This window comes from Cervus elaphus, chromosome 20 (assembly GCF_910594005.1).
Source record: "Cervus elaphus chromosome 20, mCerEla1.1, whole genome shotgun sequence".
NCBI lineage: Eukaryota > Metazoa > Chordata > Mammalia > Artiodactyla > Cervidae > Cervus > Cervus elaphus.
Genome location: NC_057834.1, coordinates 74,064,128 through 74,088,001, shown reverse-complemented (window position 1 = coordinate 74,088,001; position 23,874 = coordinate 74,064,128). Strand labels below are relative to the sequence as shown.

Here is a 23,874-nt window from a genome sequence, read left to right as displayed (position 1 = left end):
GAGAATGTCTCCATCTTTTCTTAGAGTCCTAAGAACACTAATATGCCATTGTGTGGCTATGCCATAGTTTATTCAACCACCGCTACCCCACCCACTGATAAACATTTGTTTCCATTCTTTTTCTGTCACAAATAATGTTGCAACGAATCACCTCCTGCACATGTCATTTAATATTTTTGCAAGCATGTTTTGGGGTTGAGGGTCTAATTTTAAACAAGAATCCCAAATAGCCAGTGGGAATCTGCTATATGGGAATCTCCTTGTATGACTCAGGGAACTCAAACCAGTGCTCTGTGACAAACTAGGACAGTGGGATGAGGTGGGACTTGGGGGGGAGGTTCAAGAGGTAGCAGACATATGTATACCTGCGGCTGATTCATGTTTTTATATGGCGGAAACCAACACACTGTTATAAAGCAATTATTCTCCAATTAAAAATAATTATTTTAAAAAAGAATCCCAATAATTCTGATTCAGCTAGTTAAGAGACACAATTTGAGAAATGCCGGTATAGAGATTTCAGATTGTAGGGGGGACCCATTTGTGAGTCATGATATAAGTTTTGCAATTCAGTAAAGTGACTTGCAATTTGAATTCTTAAATATAAAGTAGAACAGAATTGAAGATATCACTACATGCTGTAATAAGAGTTATTTCTTTAAACTTTTGTTTTAGAAATATATATGTAGATCTATAAACTGGATCATGATGTAAAATGTGTTTGTTACTCTAGGCTGTGGTCAAAAAGAAGTTCAAACGGGGTGGTGATAGATTCGTTGTCAGTAAACAGACAAACAGTTGTTAGCTGGAATATTAGGGAAGGCTTTAGGATAGAGATAGTACTTAGCTCAGCAGAATGTGAATAGACACCAAGAAGACAGGATACTTTTCATAAAGGTGAAGTGTGGAAAAAAAAGGTGAAGTGTGCATGGGGGACTAAAGGGAAGAATATAAAAAAATAAAGCCAGGTCGGCAGAAATGTATAAAATGTGCTTGTAAACAATGAGGTCTCCAGCCTGGCTAGAGCAGAAGTTGGGAGCAATCACTGCACACTGACCATCATTCTCTTTCAAAAGCCAGATATTTAGTTATTGTTAAGTAGCTGTAAAGTCTTAATTATTCTTTTCTCACTTACCAGGCTTTGAAACATCTGTTTACTAGTCATAGCACTGGCATTGGAAGAAAAGGATGTCGACTAACAACAGAAGATCTTGAAGCTTATATTTATGTTTTTTCTCAGCCTGGAGCATTAAGCGGTCCAATTAACCATTACCGAAATATCTTTAGGTCAGTATAATTTGTTCTTTTTAGTTAAACAAAATATTCATTCCATACAGAGCCAATATTCGATTTTTAAGATTAAGTTCACCATTTATCCAAATACTCAAATTATATTGGTTTTTATAAGTTGCATAATCTTTTTTTATAGAAAATTAAACATACGGAAAAGTAAAGCAAATAATACAGTAGATCACCTACACATGTAGGTGTAACTTGTTTTATCCATAAGTCTATCCACTTCTGTCCCTTTGGATTTTGAATAGATGTATATTTTTAGTTATATTTTTAAATAATCATTTAAAAAATATCTGTTAAGCACTTTCTATGTTCTGGACTATGCCAGCACCAATACTTTAAGGAGCAAAACGAGACAAGGTCCTTGATCTCACAAAACTTGTAGCTGAGTAGAGAAAACAGCATGAAGCAAACAACTGCAGTAACGAATGTATGGTTATAAACTAATATAAAGACTTTGAAAGAAAGGGATGAGAATGGAAGAAATAACGTTTGAATGAGGACATTAAGGATGAGTTTGGTATTGACTGGATTGGGGTAGGGAGACTGGCATTCCAGAAAAAGGAAACAGCCTCTTCCAAGGCTGTGCAGGAAGATGGAAGGCTATGGTTTTAAGGAACAAAGTGGCAGACAGAGCACAGAAAGTGAGGATGCAAAGAAGAGAGGGAATGAGAATGAGTCCGAGAGGTAGGCAGCGGCTGGTTAAGCAGAGCCAAGCAGACCATATTAAGAGCCATGAATGTGAAGCCAGTGAATGAGAGTTTCAAGCAGCAAAATGATCCAATTTGTATTTGGATATATTCACTCAATATGGAGAATGTGTTGAAAGAGCGAATGTGGCGAAACTTCAGAAATCCAGACTAAAGAAGATGGCAGCTTGAACTATTCTGAAAGCAGTAGAGATGGGGAGAGTGGGTAGATGTAAGAGATATTTAAGAGATGAGTTGACACAGTTGGTAATGGGTTGGATGGAGAACTGAGAAGAAGAGAGATGTCAAAGATGACTCCCGAATCCCTGCCATGAACAACTCTACGAGTAGTCAGGCCAATCACTGAGACAGAAAGTACTAGAAGAGAACTCATTTTGAGGTCATAAATTATATTGACCTTGCTGCTGCTGCTGCTGCTAAGTCGCTTCAGTCGTGTCTGACTCTGTGCGACCCCATAGACAGCAGCCCGCCAGGCTCCCCTGTCCCTGGGACTCTCCAGGCAAGAACACTGGAGTGGGTTCCCATTTCCTTCTCCAGTGCATGAAAGTGAAAAGTGAAAATGAAGTCACTCAGTCATGTCCAACTCTTAGCAACCCCATGGACTGCAGCCTACCAGGCTCCTCCGTCCATTGGATTTTCCAGGCAAGAGTACTGGAGTGGGGTGCCATTGCCTTCTCTGTTATTGACCTTAGACTAGTTGAGTTTGAAATGGTGCCTTAGATTATTCAAATAGTCAGTAGGATATGAGGGTCTGGAACTCATAGGAGAGAATCTGGGGTGAGGATATGTGATATCTTGGAGTCACTAACAGATAAATGAGGCTTTTGTTTCAGAAGATACTGTCTAGAGAGAAAATATATTGTGAAAGATAAGACATGGAAATTTGTTTGAGTTTGGACTCTACACAGGAGAAAAAAGATTCTCTTTGAATATTAGCAGCCACAGACTGCCTTAAAAATGTTTAGGGGTTTGAATTTATGCTACTTCCATAATACTAGAATTCTTAGGAGAAAAAATTATATTTTAACATCATCATAGGCTGGTAACATTCCCTAGGAAACATGCAGAAACAAAGACAGAATCTCTCTGGAAGATACACCTCAATTCAGACTCACAATATCCCCACAGATAAGGTCCACTGAAGATGAGTTGATAATCCAAATTACAAAAAATACCAACCCACCAATAGTGAGTCAGAACACAATTGCAGCAGAACTCATAAAAATTTCAAATAATAGAAGTAATAAAGACTGTAAAGTAAGTTTAAATTGTTAAGTATATGAAAGAATAAAAACATGATTAAAGAATAAGAAAAATATCACGAGAGGGTGGAAAGGGCTGGAAAAGAACCAAAAGAACTTCTGGAAATGAAAAGTATGTTATTGAAGTCTTAAAGTCCCTAAGTAAGTTAAATAGCAGGTCAGAGAAGCTAAAGAGGATTATGAATTGGAAGGTAGATCTAAAAAGAATTACCTAGAATGTAACTTAGAGAAATAAATGAAAATAGAAAAGACAGGTTATATTTGACATGTACAATAGAATTATAAATCATATAGATAGATAAATGATAGGTAGACATATAAAGTTGGAAATCACTCACATAAAATATATATGTAATAATTTGTTTTGTAAAATAAAATAATAGAAATAGAATGCATTATTTCCAAACCAGTAGAAAGGGACTAGAAAACTATCAATTCAAAAGAAGGCAGGAAAGGAAAAAAAGGAAGCAAAGCAGGGTAAATAGAAAGCACAAAATAAGATGTTAAAAATAATTTCAATATGTCAATAAACACAATAAATATTGATGTGTTACACCTACCAGTTAAAAACCAAAATGTCAGAATGGATTGAGACACAATTAAATCACAAAGACACAAGAAGGTTGAAAGTAAGAGGATGGAAAAAAGTTGTAGCAGGTGTTACTTTCAATGAAACAAAATCTCTCAAATTCTTTGAATATGGAATCCGTGAGACTATATGAATGAAAAGAGAGGTAAATCCACATCTTCTTTTTTGACTAACAACAATAGCAAAATGTACAAGTATAAAAATATATGTGTATTTTTTGCAAAATAGAGATGTTGATTTAAAAGGTACTTGTGTTAGTCACTCAGTCATGTCCTGGACTCTTTTCAACTCCATGGACTGTAGCCCACCAGGCTCCTATCTCCATGGAATTCTCCATGCAAGAATACTCGGGTGGGCTGCCATTCCCTTCTTCAGGGAAACTTCTCGACCCATGGATCCAACCCAGGTTTCCTGCGTTGCAGATAGATTCTTTACCATCTGAGTCACCCGGAAAGTTCCAAAAGATACTTGTAGGTAATAATTTATCAAGCAAGGCAGACATTGCAAAGGCTACAGGTTACATTTTATAGGATATAGCAACATTGTCTGAAGTTCATGTTTTGTCATTTGCTTTTCACAAATAACTTTTAAGAAAGTTATTATGAGAGAAAAATAGAACAACACATTTTCACACAAGTCTAAATTTTGAACAGGAGATAAGAATGCTGGTTTTAAAATGTTCTCAATTTATCCCTTTATCAGAGGGATAGCTTTGTGATGCAAAACAGTATGTTTTAAGTAGCTAAAAGGAAAGAGGGAAAATATTCTCATCTTTTTGAGATTCTCTTACTAACGAATGATCATTCATTAGGAGGACTTGCATTCCCAAGAGTAAGCTCTAGAATCCTGTTAATTAGCTTGGAGAGAAAAAAACAAAACAAAATGGAGGCCTGTGAAGTTCAAAACTCACAGTTTTACATAAAGGCAAAAGATAATTTTAAACTAGATTGTTGTAGGTTAGTGTTGTGTTAGTTGCTCAGTCGTGTCTGATTCTTAATACGACTCCATGGACTATAGCCTGCCAGGCTCCTTTGTCCATGGAATTCTCCAGGCAGGAATACTGGAGTGGTTTGCTGTTCCCTTCTCTAGGGTACCTTCCCGACCCAGGGATGGAACTCAGGTCTCCTGCGTTGCAGGCAGATTCTTTACTGTCTAAGCCACCAGAGAAGCCCCTGCTGCAGGCTAAATCTAGCTCAAACCTTCTGAAAGCTCAACTGACCCTTGACTCCTTTTACATACAGTAATTAAGGTCAAGTACATCATTAAAAACAAGGTTATACAAATATAATAACTACAAATATAGTATAGTACATTATACTCAGATATGAAAGTCACCCTAAGGTCTCCCCAGGACCATACTTCCATCCAAGGACTCTCCAAAATTTGGATCCCAGGAATCATAATGAACTTGGAATTAGACTGCAAAAAGATTTTTGAAAGTCTAAACTCGTAACAAAGCAAAATTTGACAGACTTACAAGAAAAAAATGGGAAATCCATAGTTACTATTGGAGATTTTCATCCACCTCTCTCAGAAGCTGATCAATCAAGCAGAAAATTAATAAGGATATAGATCTAAATGATCCAATTAACATCTTTAATATGATGATCAACTCTAGAATCCTGCACCCAACAATTAGAAAATACACAATATTTTTAAGCACATATCATATTTATAAGGAGTGATTTTTACATACTGGACCATAAAGCAAGCCTTAACCAAAGGATCAATATCACATAGATTGTGTTCTCTGAACACAATGTGGTGGGAAATTGACAGCAACAAACTTTTAGAAAACACAATACAGTCAGAAAAATCTCAAACTTCTGTTTTACTTGTGGATCAAAAAAATCATATCAGAAACTGGTAAAAACAGAAAAAAGTATTACAGCCTGTAGACAGTTAAAACAATGCTTAGAAAGAAATATATTTATGGTTTTTCTTGCTTATATTAAGAAAAGAAGATTTAAAACCAGGGAGCTAAGACTTCAACTCAAGATATTTGGAAAAGAACAACATGTAAACAAAAGTAAATTAGAAGGAAAATAAAATTAGGTAAAAAGCAGAAATTAATGCAATAAAATAACAAAGACACAATAGAGAGAATCAACAAAAGCAGATTTTTTGAACACTATTAATATAGATAAACTTTGGGCAAGATTGGCTTAAAAAAGGCATGAACGAACTATATCAGGAAAGAGAAAATAGATATAAGTACAAACAACAGATATTAAAATATAAATTTTATGTTAATAAATTTGAGAATCTTGACAACATGGGTAGTTTTTAGGGAAAGCTTAATACACAAAACTGAGTCATGAAGAACTAGAAAACCTGAATAGATATACACATTAAAGAAATTGGGTTATTAATTTAAGCATATCTACAGACTACATATACATACACACCCATACAAATAGGCCTATGTGGTTTTACACATAAATTCTACCTCAGAAAGTCCCACTCTTAAAAAAAATTATTTATTTATTTTTGATTACACTGGGTCTTTGCTGCGGTGATGTCTTTCTGTGGTTGCAGTGCGCGGGCTGCTCACTGTGGTCACTTCTCTTGTCACGGAGCACGCACGGGCTCTAGAGTACAAGGGCTTCGGCAGTTGCAGCTCATAGGCCTCATAGGTGTGCTTCCGTAGTTGTGGCTTATGGGCTCCAGGGTGTGAGCTCAGAAGTTGTGGTGCATGGGCCTAGTTACTCCACGGCATGTGAGATCTTCCTGGGTCAGAGGTCAAACCCATGTCTCCTGCATTGGCAGACGGATTCTTTACCAATGAGCCAACAGGGAAGCCCCAGAAAATCCCACTCTTAAATAGACTCGGCTCTTTCAGACATTATAAAAAGAAGGTATATACTTCAGCTCATTTTCTCAGGTTGGTATAACTTCCGTAACAAAACAAGGATTGTATAACACAGGAAATTAGATCAAATTGTGTTGTAAATATAGACCCATAAATTCAAAATAAAATACTATCAAACAGAATCTAGCATGCATTAACAATTAAACCTAACTTAGCATTAAAACCCATTAACTTACCACATTAACAGATTAAAGGGAAAAATAAGATCATCTAGGTAAATTAAGAAAAAGCATTTATTAAAATCCAACACATCTTCTATCTACTGTGTAGACTAGAAACAGGATAGAAGGTGGACCTCAGATAAACCTGAATTGCCTGAAGGGGTATTTCTGGGGGAAAGATATTTGCTTTACTCAGCTGTCCAAGAAAAAAATCAGGGGTTTGTACTGGAGCACTGGCAGGGATATAAAAATATATTCAGGGAATCAGGGCCAAGAGGATCAAAAACCTCCTCTAAAAGGGCAAAATACTTTGTGGTACTGTTCACAACTGTATTTTCATGGGAAACTGGGGGACCTGAGAAGTCCTAGTTCTGTCTAAGAGAATAATACATTATTTCCTGCTTTATAAAATCATCTTTATAAGTTTTCTTCTCATTTGCCATTAAACTTGATATTCTCTATGTCTATTAGTGTCTTTCTGTTAATCATGTTAGGCTTCACTTGTGGCTCAGATGGTAGAAGAATCTGCCTTCAATGCAGGAGACCAGGGTTTGATCCCTGGGTCAGGAAGATATCCTGGAGAAGGGAATGGCAATCCACTCCAGTATTCTTGCCTGGAGAATTCCATGGACAGAGGAATTCTGTTAATCATATTATGGTTCCATTATGACAACAATGCAGAAGGTACTTCTGTCTACCAGAAACCTGTAGTAAACGTCATACCTTGTGATGAAACACTGAAAACATTCCCTTGAAAAATAAAGACTAAAGATAAACTTGTCTGCCATAACTGCTTCTCTTCTCTTCACCACTGTATTGAAAGTCTTAGCTAGCACATTAAAAAAAAAAAAACAACTGAAGAAGTTTATGTATAGATAATGTAGTTATATGGGCTTCCCCGGGGGCATTGGTGGTAAAGAACCCACCTGCCAATGCAGGAGACATAAGAGATGCTGGTTCAATCCCTGGGTCAGGAAGATCCCTGGAGAAGGGAATGACAACCCACTCCAGTTTTCTTGCCTGGAAAATCCCATGGACAGAGGAGCCTGGCAGGCTACATACAGTCCATGGGGTTGCAAGGAATTAGACACGACTAAAGCGACTTAGCACACACACACACACAATGTAGTAATATGGGCTTCTCAGGATGGCACTAGTGGTAAAGAATCTGCTGGCCAGTGCAGGAGACATTAGAGACGCAGGTTTGATACCTGGGTAGGGAAGATCCCCTCAAGTAGGAAATGGCAACCCACTTCAGTATTCTTGCCTGGGAAATCCCATACACAGAGGAGTCTGGTGAGCTACAGTCCATAGAGTTGCAAAGCATTGGACATGACCGAGCAACTGAACAGGCAGGCACGCAATGTAGTTATATATTTAGAGAAAGGGAAAATCTACAGAAAAAAATTACTAGAACAAAAACAGTTCAGCAAAGTTGGTATACGTAAGGTTACTATACAAAAGTTAAAATCTTATAAACCAACAACAGTTATAAAACATTTAAAAAATAGATATACCTACAATAACAACAAAAATATTAGGTATAAAGGAATGACTCTAACAAAAAATGACCTTTATGGATTATCAAAATGTATTGGAAGCAATAAAGAATATGAGCTAGGGGCCTTGTCTATTTACTAACCCATAGAGAAGTATTTTAATGTTTTAACATTGATACAGACTTGCTGATGTAAACTACTGAAAATAACACTCGTTTATCATCTTCACAAGTGAAAAACTTCAATATCATAACATTGTTGATTTTTCCCAAATTAATCTATAAACAATAAAATTTCAGTCAAAACTGTCAGGAGGTTTTTCATGAAACATAACAAGCTGATTTTAAAATTTGTATGGGGGAGCACAAGCCTGAGACAATTTTAAAGAATTCCATTTTAAAGAAAAGAAGAGGTAGGTAACTAAGCCTGTCAGGTGGCTAGGTAAAGAATCCACCTGCAGTACAGGAGACCCGTGTTTGATCCTGGATCTGGAAGATCCCCTAGAGAAGGGATAGGCTTCTTCCAGTATTCATGGGCTTCCCAGGTGGCTCAGATGATGAATCCATCTGCAGTGCGGGAGACCTGGATTCGATCCCTGGGTTGGGAAGATCCCCTGGAGGAGGGCATGGCAACCCACTCCAGTATTCTTGCCTGGAGAATCCCCAGGAACAGAGGAGCCTGGCGGGCTCCAGTCCAAGGAGTCACAAAGAGTCTGACATGACTGAGCGACTCAGCACAGCACAGCACAACCCTGTCAGATCTTAAAACTTACAGTGGGGCTAGAAACTAAACAGGATATGGTGTTGACTCTGGGCCAAAGTGACTAAGGGAGCAGAGAAGAAAGCCCCCTGATGGGACCGCATACATGGGAACTTGGTATGACAGAGAGCATTTAAAACAAGTGGTGACATGGAATATTACTCAGCCGTTAAAAAGAATTCATTTGAACCAGTTCTAATGAGATGGATGAAACTGGAGCCCATTATACAGAGTGAAGTAAAGCCAGAAAGATAAAGAACATTACAGCATACTAACACATATATATGGAATTTAGAAAGATGGTAATGATAACCCTATATGCAAAACAGAAAAAGAGACACAGAAGTACAGAACAGACTTTTGGACTCTGTGGGAGAAGGCGAGGGTGGGATGTTTCGAGAGAACAGCATGTATATTATCTATAGTGAAACAGATCACCAGCCCAGGTGGGATGCATGAGACAAGTGCTCGGGCCTGGTGCACTGGGAAGACCCAGAGGAATCAGGTGGAGAGGGAGGTGGGAGAGGGGATCGGGATGGGGAACACATGTAACTCCATGGCTGATTCATGTCAATGTATGACAAAACCCACTGCAATGTTGTGAAGTAATTAGCCTCCAACTAATAAAAATAAATGAAAAATAAATAAATAAAAATTTAAAAACAAACAAACAAAATAAATAAATAAAACAAGTGGTGAAAATATTCAATGCATTTTCTTGGAACAATTGAATATCCATATAGAATAAAATGAAATTAGATCCCTATCTTTTACCAAGCAAAAAATAAATCTTAGGGAAATAAAAAATCTAAATATGATAAGCAGACTTTCAAATGTCTAGAAGATGATATAAGAGAAAACTTTCATGACCTCAGCTAGGAAAATTTTTTCAAATAAGACACAAACAGTTCAGCATATGGAAAGTGATGATTTTGACCATACTAGAATTTAAAACATCTGTATATTAAAAATATCATAAAATGATGAGACAGCCTCAGATAGGGAGAAGTTATTTGCAATGCACAATTAATCATGAATTAATATTATCTAGAGTTTATAAAGAATGTCTCCAAATTGATAAGGAAAAGACAACCCAATCAAAAATGAGTAAAGGATATGAAATGGCAATTTGCAGAAAAGGGATCTAGGGGCTTCTCTGGTGGCTCAGTGGTAAAGAATCTGCCTGCCAATGCAGGAGACACAGGTTCAATCCCTGGTCCCAGAAGACCCCACATGCCTTGGGGCAACTAAGCCCATGTACCACAGCTGTTGAGCCTGTGCTCTAGAGCCCGGGAACCACAACTACGGAGCCCACTGCTGCAACTACTGAAGCCCATGTGCCCTAAAGAGCCCATGCTCTTCCACAACAAGAGATGTCACCACAAGGAGATGTCCTAACACTGCAAAGGAGAGTAGCCCCTGCTCACTGCAACTAGAGAGAAGCCTGTGTAGCAACAAAGACCCAGCACAGCCAAAAATAATTTTTTTTTTAAAAAAGGGATCTGTCAATAACATGAAAGATGATCCACCTTAGTAGTGGGACATAGGTTTTACTGCTTGCGATAAAGACCTAAAGTAACAGTGGCATTAAAAACGTTAATAGTCTAAGGCTGATATGGTGGCTGTATTGTGTGTAGTCATCAAAGCTGTTAGGTCACTCTTTGGTCAGAGATCTCGGTCTTTCTATTTTGTTATTCTACCATCCCTCATATATTGTCCTTATCTGTGTGGTTCAAGATGGTTTAACAACACATCTGCATTTCAGTGAGTGGAAAGTGAGAAAGGGAAGGGGCAGGCACACTGGACACAACTTAGATGATGCCCAAATCATTTCTCATAAACCACATACCCTCACCTTGCTGCAAGAACCCTGGGAAACGCAGTCAGTCTTCATTCTGGATGGTCCTTTGTCCAGCTAATAATTGGATTTTCTATCACTGTGGTAGAAGGGAAGAAGTTTGGGAAGTAGTCTCTATCATAACAGGTAAACAAAGTATCTTAAATTCATTTGATTGGAAAAAAAATTTAAACTTTTGAGAACAAGTGTTGGCAATGATATGGTACAAAGCAAATTCTTATATGCTGAGGGTGGAGCATATGGTCAGTTTGGAAAACAACTTGATAATATCAAGTAATATTGATGATGTGCATATTCTCTGAGGTGGCAAGTCCATTTGGGGGATATACTGAAAGAAAACTCTCCCACTTGGGCACAAGTGGATGGTTACAAGAATGACCTCAGTATTATTTAAATTATCAAAATAATTGGAAGTTTTAAAATGTCCAACAACAAGAGAATGAATCAGTTGTGGTCCATTGTATATGTAGTCATACAACAGAATTGTATACAACAGTGAAAGTAAATGAAGTAGAACTACATGTATCAAAAAAGAAAAAGAACTACATGTATCATCAATAGATAAATCTTAAAAATATAATCTCAAGGCACAGAAGCAATTTGTGAAAGGATATCTGCAATCTGACACTAATAAAGTTTTAAAAATACAAGGCGCCTCTATGTACTATTTATAGAAATACATATGCTGTATTTGGGGGGACCTGACAAATAGCATCCCTTTTTCCTGCCCAGTTTCTTAACCAGTTGAGAAATCACATTGAAGTTAGCAGATGAAAACCAAAATATGAACTTCATGACCCATAAAGGATAGATTGAAGACTGTGGCCTTCATATTAAATGAGAGCTGAAATGGTCTTGATAACTGTTCCCAGTCTAGACTTTAGAGCAGTTCACCGATGGGAAAATTTGAAGGGCAAACTCAAATCTCCTCAGCCCCTCAGTCCATCGGCTCCCTCGACTCTGATAAGAGAGGGAAGGAAAAAGAGAGTAAATCTCACCTCAGGACATATTATTTTATATACTCTCTTTAGTCCAGAACCCTGAATCAACAACCACCACTCAGCAGCCAGGGATGAGGCAAGGATCAAGGAGGGTTTAAGGAAAATCTCTCCTAAAGGAAACTAAAGAAATGAATGAGAAGTATCCTAACACTTATAACCGTCTCATGGGGATGGTAAGAACCAAATTTGACCTAGTTATTATTCCTAAGCCCTGTCTAACTCCCCAGGGACTGTAGCCCTCCCAGTTCTTCTGTCCATTTACCTATTCACAAAGAATTTAATTTTTAGGAGCGTTACAACCAGATGATGGCCACTTGCATGGAGTCAAAAGTTAAATCTTTGGTGGACATATGTGATATCCTGCACATTCCAGTAGCATCCTATCAACCCCAAATAGACACACATTAGGGCTTTTCTATAACTAGTGAAAATATAATCCAGTGCTGGAGAGTGTCTAGTTAGATGTTCATTCTCATTCTTAGTTAACAGGGGTGAAATTAAGACCATCCCACCTTTCTGAAAAACAGCCTAGCAGAAGATGTCAAAAGCTTTAGAAATATGGAATTTCACTTCTAGGACTCTGTCCTAAAGAAGTTATCTGAGATGCCAACAAAGAGTTGGGCATAAAATGCTCATTGTAGCATGTAGCTTCATGTAAAACACCCTCCTCTTCTTTTAAGTGATGCTATAATCTAAATATTCAATTATACAGGAAGAGTCAAACCATTTATGGGTTATTATGCCATAAAGTCATGTTTTACAATTATTTTTGAAAAACCTTGTGAAATAAGAAAGTTATGATTTAGTATAGAATTTATATATGTATATTGTGTATAAACTGTATATTTGCTGTACTTATGATTTCAACTATATACATAGAAAATGACCATCTTTTAAATGATGCAATTATGCATGATTTTATTCTTTATATTTTTCTGTATTTAAGAAAATATATAATAAAAGCTTTATATTTTAAAAAGAATCTCCTTGAAAAATATAGTATCATGTAATATTAAAGCTCATTCCATATATATTTTCCGTCTTTTCAGTCCTAATTTTCACATAAAATGCATTAGATTATCCAACAAACAATTAAAATATATTTAAACAGTAACACTGTTTAAAAGCTCCCTTTTATCACACCATTCAGAAATTCTGGTTTCCTTTTAAAGCAAATTATCCTTCAAGTGATGAATTTCATATTTAATTTATAGCCTTCATTATCAATTTTGCCATCCTCATCCAATTAAAACTTTTATCGGGCCCTTTGCTAAATAGACCTTTAAATTTTTTATGATACGGATTGATTGCCTAATGCAGTGTTTCTCAGTCATGTATTTGTTTATTATCTTTCTTTGAGGCATACAGGCTTCACTCTAGTTATAGCACAGGCTCAGTATTAGCAGCATATAGGCTTATTTGCCCTGTGGCATGTGGGATCCTAGTTCCCCGAACAGGGATCAAACCCACGTTCCTTGCTTTGGAAGGTAGACTGCTAATCATTGGACCACCAGGGAAGTCCCCTCAACCATTTTTTGTCATCACCTCCCTTCAGAGCCTTTTTAGACATTTTTTCATAATTTCCCCCACCCCACAAAATTTTAATATCTGTTTATGTACTATGTGTATATTCATGGCTTATATCTAAAAAGTGTAAATTTTTCACTCTCCCAGGAACTAATTTTCACCCTTTTGGTGGTGATAACTGCCTTCCTTAAAAATATGTGGCCTAAAGAAACATTTTGGAAAAATGTTATTTTAACTCTTACACTGAGTCTCAAGTCCACATGTTTTGTTTTTATAGCTGCCTGCCTCTCAAACATCACATGGTGATCACTCCAACACTACTACTGTGGGGAGAGAAAGACGCATTTATGGACGTTGAGATGGCTGAAGTCACAAAGATTTATGTTAAAAACTATTTCAGGCTAACTATTTTGTCAGAAACCAGTCATTGGCTCCAACAAGAACAACCTGACATAGTGAACAAATTGATATGGACATTTCTAAAAGAAGAAACACGAAGAAAAGATTGACTTTTTCTATGAGGAATCTATAATGGAATCTCCAAATAATTTTTAAAAATTGTTCATCAACTTCTTTAAGCTTCATTAGGAAAAAATTGTTTTAATATGCTTTATTATAAATAAGTATCCTGACAAATGATATTGAAAAAAATCTGAGAATGTGTGAACTTGTAGTATAATGTTGATTTTCTTCTTCTGTTGTATTTTGCACAGAAAAGCATTTGCCTTAAAATGTATACACTTGGACAAAAAGGAAGTTGGAAAAAGTGGCTCAGTTTTGGGTTTTTTTGCATTCTTTACCTTGTTAATATATGGTGCCTTTTACAAATGTATATTAAAGATTAGTTGTGCCATATTAAAAGGCAAACGTGCAATGCTATACATTTTTATTTTATTGTTCAAAAGTTCTTTTTACTATTTTTTAACCATTAAAAAATTCTGTTATCAAATATCTTGGATTTAGAGTATATTCATTAGTTTGAAAGCAAATATGACAAGGTGAATATGCATCTTAAAATAGGCCATAAATACTACTTACACTGGGAAGAGTAACAAGAGAGGATATGAAGATTCTTATATTTACATACATAATTATTATTAAACATTATAGGGAAGCAAGTCCATTAAATTATTTGCCTTAATTCTCTAGTTAAATGGGTGAGAGATTTAGGAAAAGGATCAAAATGTCCTTTTGCCCCATTTAAAGCAAGAAGAAATGAATACTATACTTTCTATGTGCACTAGAATCTCAGCTCCACAGGGCAGAGACTTTTGTTTCATTAACTGACACAATATCCAGCATCTAAAATAAGAGCCTGATTCTTTGTGTGAGCTCAAATATTTGCTAAATAAATAAAAATTATCTGATACACTGTTAGGCACTGTGGGGGAAATATGAAAGAAACATAATATTGATCTTTCCCTTAAGAAGTATACACAGAATGCATGTGTGCATGCTAAGTTGCTTTAGTCATGTCTGACTCTTTGTGACCCTATGGACTGTGGCCCGCCAGGCTCCTCTGTCCATGGGATTCTCCAGGCAAGAATACTGGAGTGGACTGCCATGCCCTCCTTCAGGGGATCTCCTTGACCCAGGAATCAAACTTGCGTCTCTTATGTTTCCTGCATTGGCAGGTGGGTTCTTTACCACTAGTACCACATGGGAATGCAGTTAAATTAAACAAGGGTTCAAAAGAGTAATGAACATTACAAATAAGAGTGGGAAAGGAATTCCCTGGTCCAGTGGTTAGGACTCAACCCTTTCACTGCCGGGCCCAGGTTCAATCCCTGGTTGGGGAACTAAGATCCCACAAGGGTGTGCCCCCTCCCCCCCCCAAAAAGAGGGAAGAATTACAGAATAGAGGATGACACCAACTTGAGAGATTACTACTCGTTCTCTTGGGTTGCTCTCATTTGGAATGGGAGACAAACAGAAACAATGCCAAATCATGGCTTTTTAGCGTCTACAATGGTGTTCCTAATGTTTCCCTCACTAAGCATAGTTCTGAGAAATGACAGAAGTGGAATGTCTCTAAAAATTCTTATTATCATATCCTAGCAACATGTGTTTACCAATAAAAGCCCAGTTTTCTATATACACTGTGGTGCATGAGGTACTTCTACCTCATAACATCGCAAGGTAGGGAGTATCACCACTTTAGATATGTAAAAATGAGATTGCTGCCCACAGCATAACAGTCAGAACCAGGATCTGACCTATATTTATTTGGTTGTAAAGTCCATAATCTTTCCACTTAGATCACATTTTGTTTAACAGTCTTTGGTATCCATACTGCTTTTCCTATTTTATGGGTAACCTGGTTATATTCCAATAATTAGAAACACCTTTCAGAAACCTACAATTTGACTTTGAATTCTGAAGGAATTTAAACTAGCATATAGCAAACAGGAATATTTTATATAGCAGATGCTACAAGCTACAGCAGAGAGCCTGGTTCAACCAACTTTGATTATGCTGCCCTCTTGATCATTTTCAAAGGGCAGCAACTAAGAAAGGAACAAGACTTTATTGACCATGTGTCGTGACATAATAAAGTAATCCTGACTTATTTTAACGAAAACCTGTTTCTGACAAATGTGATTTTAAGGTTTCTTGTTTTTGTTACTTATGTCACTTTGGAATGCTGACCAGTTCATCTGGACCAATATTAAGAATATGGGTCAAAACGTGCTATGGATGATCCTGGCCTATGATAATGGATGTTTTCTAATTTTCACTGGATGTTTCCATAGAAGAGTGCTTGCAACAGATATAAAGCCTCAAGGGTGCCATCAGTTAAACGTAGTATAAAGAGACAGTCCTGTCTCTGCAGAAGTCAATTTGTAGGAAGAGTAAATAAATTTGACTTACCAATTGCCAAAGCATCTCACAGTAAGCAAACTTGACTGGTAAAGGCATTTAAATTAAAAAGTTGTGATTAACAAATATTCATCTATTTGATAGATCCTTAGTAGGTATATAACAGACGACAGAAGTTGTTATGTGAAAATAATTTACTAAGCATATATGTCAAAAGGAGGCCATTTACAAAAAAGCAGAAAAGATTGTACAGTTGATAAGGTTCTAATTCTCCTGTTACATCATTTACCATTTTTTTATTCTTCTGATTTTAAAGGTAATACATCATTTCCTATTAACTCACAATTGCCTCAAAGCATTCCAATTATGTGCAAACAGAAAGAGCACTTAAATATAGGGAAGGGGTGCACTCCGGGGGCTGCCCCCAGATCCAAGCTACAGGCATCCTGAGACTATGGAAAAGTCAGCCTCATGGCACAGCCCACCTCGGACTTCGAGCCTGAAAAGTTGGACTCTGAGCCAGCGGTGTTGAGCTCCATGTCTCCATCCTTGGACTCCGAGCCTGCGGTGTTGAGCTCCAGGTCTCCGCCTTTGGACTCCGAGCCTGCCGTGTTGAGCTCCACGTCTCCATCCTCGGACTCCGAGCCTGCCGTGTTGAGCTCCACGTCTCCGTCCTTGGACTCCGAGCCTAAGGCGTTGAGCTCCAGGTCTCCACCCTTGGACTCCGAGCCTGCGGTGTTGAGCTCCACGTCTCCGCCTTCGGACTCCGAGCCTGCGGTGTCGAGCTCCACGTCTCCGCCGTTGGACTCTGAGCCTGCGGTGTCGAGCTCCACGTCTCCACCCTTGGACTCCGAGCCTGCGGTGTCGAGCTCCACGTCTCCGCCGTTGGACTCTGAGCCTGCGGTGTTGGACGCCAAGGCCGCGTTGGAATCTGCTTTCAGCCGACAGACGATCAAGTCCCTGTTCCCGCCGGCAGTGGACAACCCCTTCACGCAGCACACGCATATCAGCGCGTGGCGCTGGGCCTGCATCGTCCTCATGGGGACCGTGTTGGTGCCCGTGCGGGTGTCCTGCATCGCCTTCCTCTTCATCTTCCTCTGGCCCGTGGCTGCGCTTTCCACCATAGGCCGTCGTGCTCAACCAACCAGGCCCGCCAAGAACTGGAGAGGACTGATGCAACCAACTCTAAAGTTCTTATTTCGGGTGACTTTTTTTTTAGCAGGGTTCCTGGTTAAAGTGAAAGGGAAAAAGGCCACCCGAGATGACGCCCGCATCTTCGTGGCAGCCCCGCACTCCAGTTTCTTTGATGCGATCGCCTGTGTCGTGGCTGGGTTACCCTCGGTGGTCTCTGCGAGTCAGAACGTGAATATCCCGGTGGCTGGGAGATTCTTGCTGTCGACGCAGCCGGTGCTTGTGGCCCGAGATGACCCCAATTCCAGGAGGACCACCCGGGAGGAAATCCTGAAGCGAGTGACATCCAACAGAAAGTGGCCACAGATCCTGATTTTCCCAGAAGGAGTGTGTACCAACCGCAGCTGTCTGGTCACTTTTAAACTAGGGGCCTTCTCTCCAGGGGTGCCCGTGCAGCCAGTGCTGCTCAGGTACCCAAACCCCCTGGACACCGTGACCTGGACCTGGCAGGGGTTTACAGGCTTCCAGGCCTGTATGTTGACCCTAAGCCAACCATTCACCAGGGTAGAAGTTGAGTTTATGCCTGTTTATATTCCAAATCTCCAAGAGAAAAGAGACCCTGTCCTTTTTGCCAATACAGTGAGGATCATCATGGCCAATGCTCTTGGGGTGCCAGTGACAGACCACACTTATGAAGACTGCAGATTGATGATTTCTGCAGGCAACCTGCAACTACCCATGGAAGCTGGTTTGGTGGAATTTACAAAAGTTAGCCAGAATTTAAAGTTAGATTGGGATAATATTCATCAGTGCTTGGATAAATATGCTGAAATTGCAGTTGCCTCCAAAGGAGGGAAGATAGGAATTGAGGAGTTTGCAAATTATTTGAAACTCCCAATTTCAGAGCCCTTGCAACAACTTTTTGCCCTCTTTGACAGGAATAAAGATGGCACCATAGACTTCAGAGAGTATGTGATAGGTCTGACCGTCCTATGCAATCCTGTCAACACTGAAAAGATTCTGCAAATGTCATTTAAGCTTTTTGATCTTGATAAAGATGGTTTCATAACTGAACAGGAATTAGCAGCTATACTTCGGGCAGCTTTTGGAGTACCAGATCTTGACGTTTCCACACTCTTTCGGGAGATAGCTGGACCAGACTCAGACCACATTTCATACAGGACCTTTAAGACATTTGCCCTGAAGCATCCAGTATATGCCAAGTTATTTAGTTCATACTTAGACCTCCAGGCGGCCTATGTATATTCATTACCACAACCAGTACAGGCTTGATGATTGCATTCAGATGTTAAAGTCAGCCCTGAAAATGGTGAAAGTAACATCCAAGTTGAAACTATGATTGAAATAAAAATTATCCTTTGAGGAAAAACACAATGGTTTTTATTCTAAGTGGCCTGTGTACTTAATTATGATATTTAAACTTTACTTAAGGAATATATATTTCAATTTGATTTTATAGTACCTAATTTTCTTCTTAAGATAGTAAGTTTGTTTCAGTGTGGTCTAAAGGTAGAAAAATAAGAAATCTGCTTGTAACTTTGTCCACTCAGCATGGTGCCTTTATTATTCTGCTTCAAGTAAGTAAAATGAGTAAATAAGTAAAAACGAAGTGTCTTTTGCTAAAGTAAAGCCAGAGGAACATTATAGCCCACCACCTCCCTCACTGTTGCAGAGAAAATATCTCATTAAGAGCTCTATTAGCAATAAATACATTGTTGCCATCATTAGTCTCTCCAAATAGGATTGGATCTGCTGCATAAAGCCTTCTTTGCTCTTTCTCAGAGTGGCCCAATGTCCATATTTTACAAGACAAAATAAAAATAAACATCAGGAAGATACAGTACTGGTAGTACCATTGAAACAGTTATAGATGGCATAGCTGCCTGTATTTTTTATTTATTTATTTTTAAGCTATGAAAGTGATTATTGAGAATGTGAAATCACAAGAGACCACAATATCTGGAAAGTTAACTAATATAATAGACATAGTTGTTATAAATACAGAAATTCTGATAAATTCTGTTATGTATGATTCTCACCAAAAGCAGAAAAGTTTATAGTTGCATGTTCTGCATTACTGAGAATATTCCTTCCATTCTGACTAGGCACTCATGAAAACTGAGGCTTCTGCTTATTTTTTTATACTTTCTTCATTATCCACATATGTCCAGCATCCTTTACTATAAGACATCTTCACAGAGTGATGTGATCTTGAGCCCTAACCCTTCATGTCACTTTGTAGGACAAATCAGTGAAGTAGTCTTAGAAGCCATTTCTACACCAGGACAGGGAACTACAACTTATCCAGATGTAGAAGTGATTTTGAACCAATAAATATGCCTTGCAAACTCAAACTACTGTATCCACAACTCAGATTGTGGCTGAATCCCCAAAATACCTACAGCCACTCAATGCCACCAGATATGAGAGGACATTTTACTAAGGAGAAAGAGGCTGGATCACTTGTAGCCAAAATCTCTTACTTTTGCAAACCTTACAAAAACATACCCAAGTAGACACATTCCTAGGACTTTGCACCTACTAGAGCTTTGCAAGGGCTTGTGCAAGTGGGATCCCTAAAGCTTAACTGTTATTAGTTAGCTTCCCAGTATTTTGAAAGAGTAGAAAGAAGAGATAAGAATGGGAGAAAGGTAAGCAAATGGAGAAAGATTAAGGAAAGGGAAAGAAAAAAATCAGATTTTGAAATAATTTCCATGCAGTTCAGATTTGAGAAAAGAAGACGGATAAGTGACATTTCATAATCCACACTATTTTAGTCCATTCGGGCTGCTATAACAAAAATACCGTAGACTGGGTGCCTTAAACAACCAAAACGTATTTCTCACAACCCTGGAGGCTGCAAGGTTTAAGATCAGTGCACTGGAAGATTCAGTGTCTGGTGACAGCCTGCTTCTTGGTTCATAGATGTCTTCTCACTGTGTACTTACCTGGCCCAAGGGGCAGAGGGAGCTCTCTGAGGTCTCTCTTATTTATTTTTTCTAATTTTTATTTTTGGTTATGCAGTATAGCTTGTGGAATCTTATTTCCTCTAGAAGTGCTTGAACCAGTGCCCAGACAGTTAAAGCACATAGTCCTAATCACTGCACCTCTGCGACATCCCCTGGGCACTAATCACTCTTAGGCAGGCTCTTCCCTTGAGACATGATCATCTCCCCCTGGGGATGATCTCCCCTATCTCCAAATACCATCACACTGGGGATTAAGTTTCCACAAATGAATTTTGGGAGGACACAAATATTCATTCTCTAGTACCCACCCAGCTTGATAGTCCCATGAAAATAGTGCATACATATGTAGTTAAAATGCAGTAATTTTGTTTTAATTTTTATTTATTTGGCTGCATTAGTTAGTGTTAGTTGTGGCATGCAGGATCTTTAACTGTAGCATGCGAACTCTTAAGATGTGGCATGTGGCATCTAGTTCCCCGACCAAGGATGAAGTAAGCCTAAGTCCCTTGCAATGGGAGCCAGGAGTCTGCTTAACTACCAGGGAAGTCTCTACAATGATCTTTTTAAATGTACTGGAAATTACTCATTTAAAAAAGAGATTTTCACTTAAAAAAAGTTACAGGGTATATTTTTATTCAAACAATGGTACTATTACTCAAATATTCAGTAAACTTTGAAATTATTTCTAATTAGATAGTTAGCTATACAAAATATGGGCTTTCCTGATGGCTCAGAGGTAAAGAATCCACCTGCCAATACAGGAGACATGAGATGAGGGCTCGATCCCTGGGTCAGGAAGACTCCCTGCAGGAGAAAATGGCAACCCACTCCAGTATTCTTGCCTGGGAAATCCCATGGACAGAGGAGCCTGTTGGGCTGCAGTCCATGGGATGGCAAAGGAGTCGAACATGACTTAGTGACTAAACAACAACATACAAAATATGAGTCATTATTTCATTATACTCTACAAAATATTAAACACAGCTTTATCTAAACTCTCTTTAACACATAACATTTTTTATTGAAGTACATTTGATATACAATATTATATAAATAACAGGTGTATAGTATAGTGATTCACAATTTTTAAAGGTTATACTCCATGTATAGTTATTATAAAATATTGGCTATATTCCCTGTGTTGTACAATATATTTTTGTAGCTTATTTTATACATAGAGTATACCTCTTAATCCCCTACTCCTATTTGCAACCCCTGTCTCTCTCCCCTATGGTAACTACTAGTTTGTTCTCTATCTCTGTAAAAGGTAAGACTTAAAATAATCTTTTTATTGTAAAATGCATACAGATTAAAAACTATATCAAATAAATCTGTAGCTAATAATAATTACATGAGTATATTATATATTATAAATATAATCTATTTTAAGATAAACACTGTTGCAGCTAACTCAGATCAAGACATTAAAACTTTTCCAGCCTACAAGTTCCTCTATGCCACCAATCATAATTACAATCTCTTCCTTCTTCCCCAGATTAGATTATCTTCTTGATTTTTATAGTTTCACGTCCTGTATCTCTTTACATTTTTATTACCTAAATATGCATACTTTGATACTGTGACGATAAATTATATATGTTGTGAAATAACAGAAAATATATATTGGCCTCTGCCCCAGTTCCTAACACAAAGATCCTAAAAACTCTTGTATTTTCCTAAGTGATAAGAGGATTAGGTTTCCCAGCTAGCAGCTAGTGGTAAAGAACCAGCCTGCCAATGCAGGAGACATAAGAGATGAGGCTTCAATCCCTGGGTTGGGAAGATTCCCTGGAGGAGGGCATGGAAATCCACTCCAGCATTCTTGCCTGGAGAATCCCACAGATAGAGGAGCCTGATGGGCTACAGCCCATAGGGTCACAAAGAGCAGGACACAACTGAAGCAGTTTAGCACACGTGCAAGAGCATTAGGAGCATCCTTAGTTTTAACATTTGGTCTTCGATCCCCATTCTTGACATACGGTTTCTAAATCCCTTGGGATTTTGTGAGTGATAGGAGCCTCTTTTGTTCTTTTGAGGTGACTCTTGGGCTTCTGGATGGGGGCTAGTCACCGGAAAGACCAACCCATGATTAGAAGTTTGAAATCTTCACCCCTTCATTCTCTAGAGGGGCTGGAAATAGAGTTAAAGATCAGTCAACTTATGTGATGAAGCCTCCATAAAAATCTTCAAGGTATAGATTTTGGAGAGCTTCTGGGTTGGTGAATACATGGAGGTGCTACCAGAGTTGCACACTCAGAGAGGACATGGAAGCTCTGTGCCCTTTCCTATATACCTTGCCTCTCTCGGCTGGATGTTTACTTGTATCTTTTATAACAAACAGGCCAACAGTACGAAAACTGTTCCCCTGGGTTCTGTGAGCTGCTCCAGCAAATTAATTGAACCCAAGGAGAGGATTATGGGAACCTTCTATTTATAGGTGATTGGTCCGGATCATAGTAAAACCCTGGACTTGCAATTGGCATCTGAAGGAGGGAGCAGTCTTGTGGGACTGAACCTTTAACCTGTTGGATCTGATGCTATCTCCACATAGTGTCAGAATTGAGTTAAATTGTCTGGCACCCAGCTGGTGTCACAGAATTGGTTGGTGCATGTGCAACACCCCACATATTTGGTGTCAGAAATATTGTGAATGTGGTAGTAGTGTGAGTAAAGGAGAGACACACAAGAAGAGAAGAGTGAATATTTTCTAAACATATGTCCACTTGCCTAGGCCATGGTACCCATATATCAGTATTTGGTCAGTCATTATTCTAGATGTAAAGGTACTTTTTAGATGAGATTAACATTTAAGTGAGTAGACTTTGAGTAAAGCATATTACTTTCTATAATATGAGTAGGTCTTTCAGAAAGGATAATTTAAATAAGATAATTAAACATTTATTCTGCCTTGGCAGTATGAAATGTATACCTGAATACCCAGTATTTCTAATAGATGAGGGAGAATTCTTCTTTACAAGAAGATTTCCAGCAAATTTCTATCAAATAAATGTAGAAAGAATGATAGAATTATAAAATGATTTTACTCCACAGTTCACTGATTAAAGTGAGTCTTCAACAGATAAAACTATCAGATGAAAATTAATGATATATTTTAGCAACATTAAATTGGGGATAACTAAAAATTATGTGCCTTCTGATTTGATTCAAAATGAATTACTTCTTGTAGAAGGCAGAATAATGCCTGCTCCCTCTGCCCTGAAAGATGTCCATGTTCCTAATTCTAGAATCTGTGAACGTGTTAGGTTACATGGCAAAGGGGAATTAAGGTTGCAGATGGAATTAAGGTTGCTAATTAGGTGGCCTTAAAACAAGGAGATTCTCCTGGATTATCCACTTGCTCCCCAGTAATCACAACAGTCCTCAAAAGAGGGAGAAGGA

The 23,874-nt window shown here is 38.2% G+C and overlaps 2 protein-coding genes across 3 annotated transcripts in view; both read left to right on the top strand.

The window, feature by feature from the left end:
* EPHX4 (epoxide hydrolase 4) overlaps positions 1 to 14,483 on the top strand; it is a 33,203-nt gene extending 18,720 nt beyond the window's left edge. The window contains exons 6-7 of one of the 2 annotated variants that reach the window (XM_043878841.1): positions 1,139 to 1,287; positions 13,812 to 14,483. In XM_043878841.1, coding sequence (XP_043734776.1) covers positions 1,139 to 1,287; positions 13,812 to 14,043 — 381 coding nt within the window. In that variant the 3' untranslated portion in view covers positions 14,044 to 14,483. Of the gene's footprint in view, positions 1 to 1,138; positions 1,288 to 7,384; positions 7,667 to 13,811 lie in introns of those variants that run through there. The other variant, XM_043878842.1, reaches the window with a different exon arrangement.
* A 636-nt stretch (positions 14,484 to 15,119) lies between these two features.
* Positions 15,120 to 18,875, top strand: LOC122678230 (lysophosphatidylcholine acyltransferase 2B-like). Its single transcript, XM_043878840.1, has 2 exons — positions 15,120 to 15,168; positions 16,671 to 18,875. Exon 2 carries the CDS (start codon positions 16,826 to 16,828, stop codon positions 18,776 to 18,778), a length of 1,953 nt encoding a protein of 650 aa, XP_043734775.1. The 5' UTR covers positions 15,120 to 15,168; positions 16,671 to 16,825; the 3' UTR covers positions 18,779 to 18,875.
* The last annotated feature ends 4,999 nt before the right edge of the window (positions 18,876 to 23,874 follow it).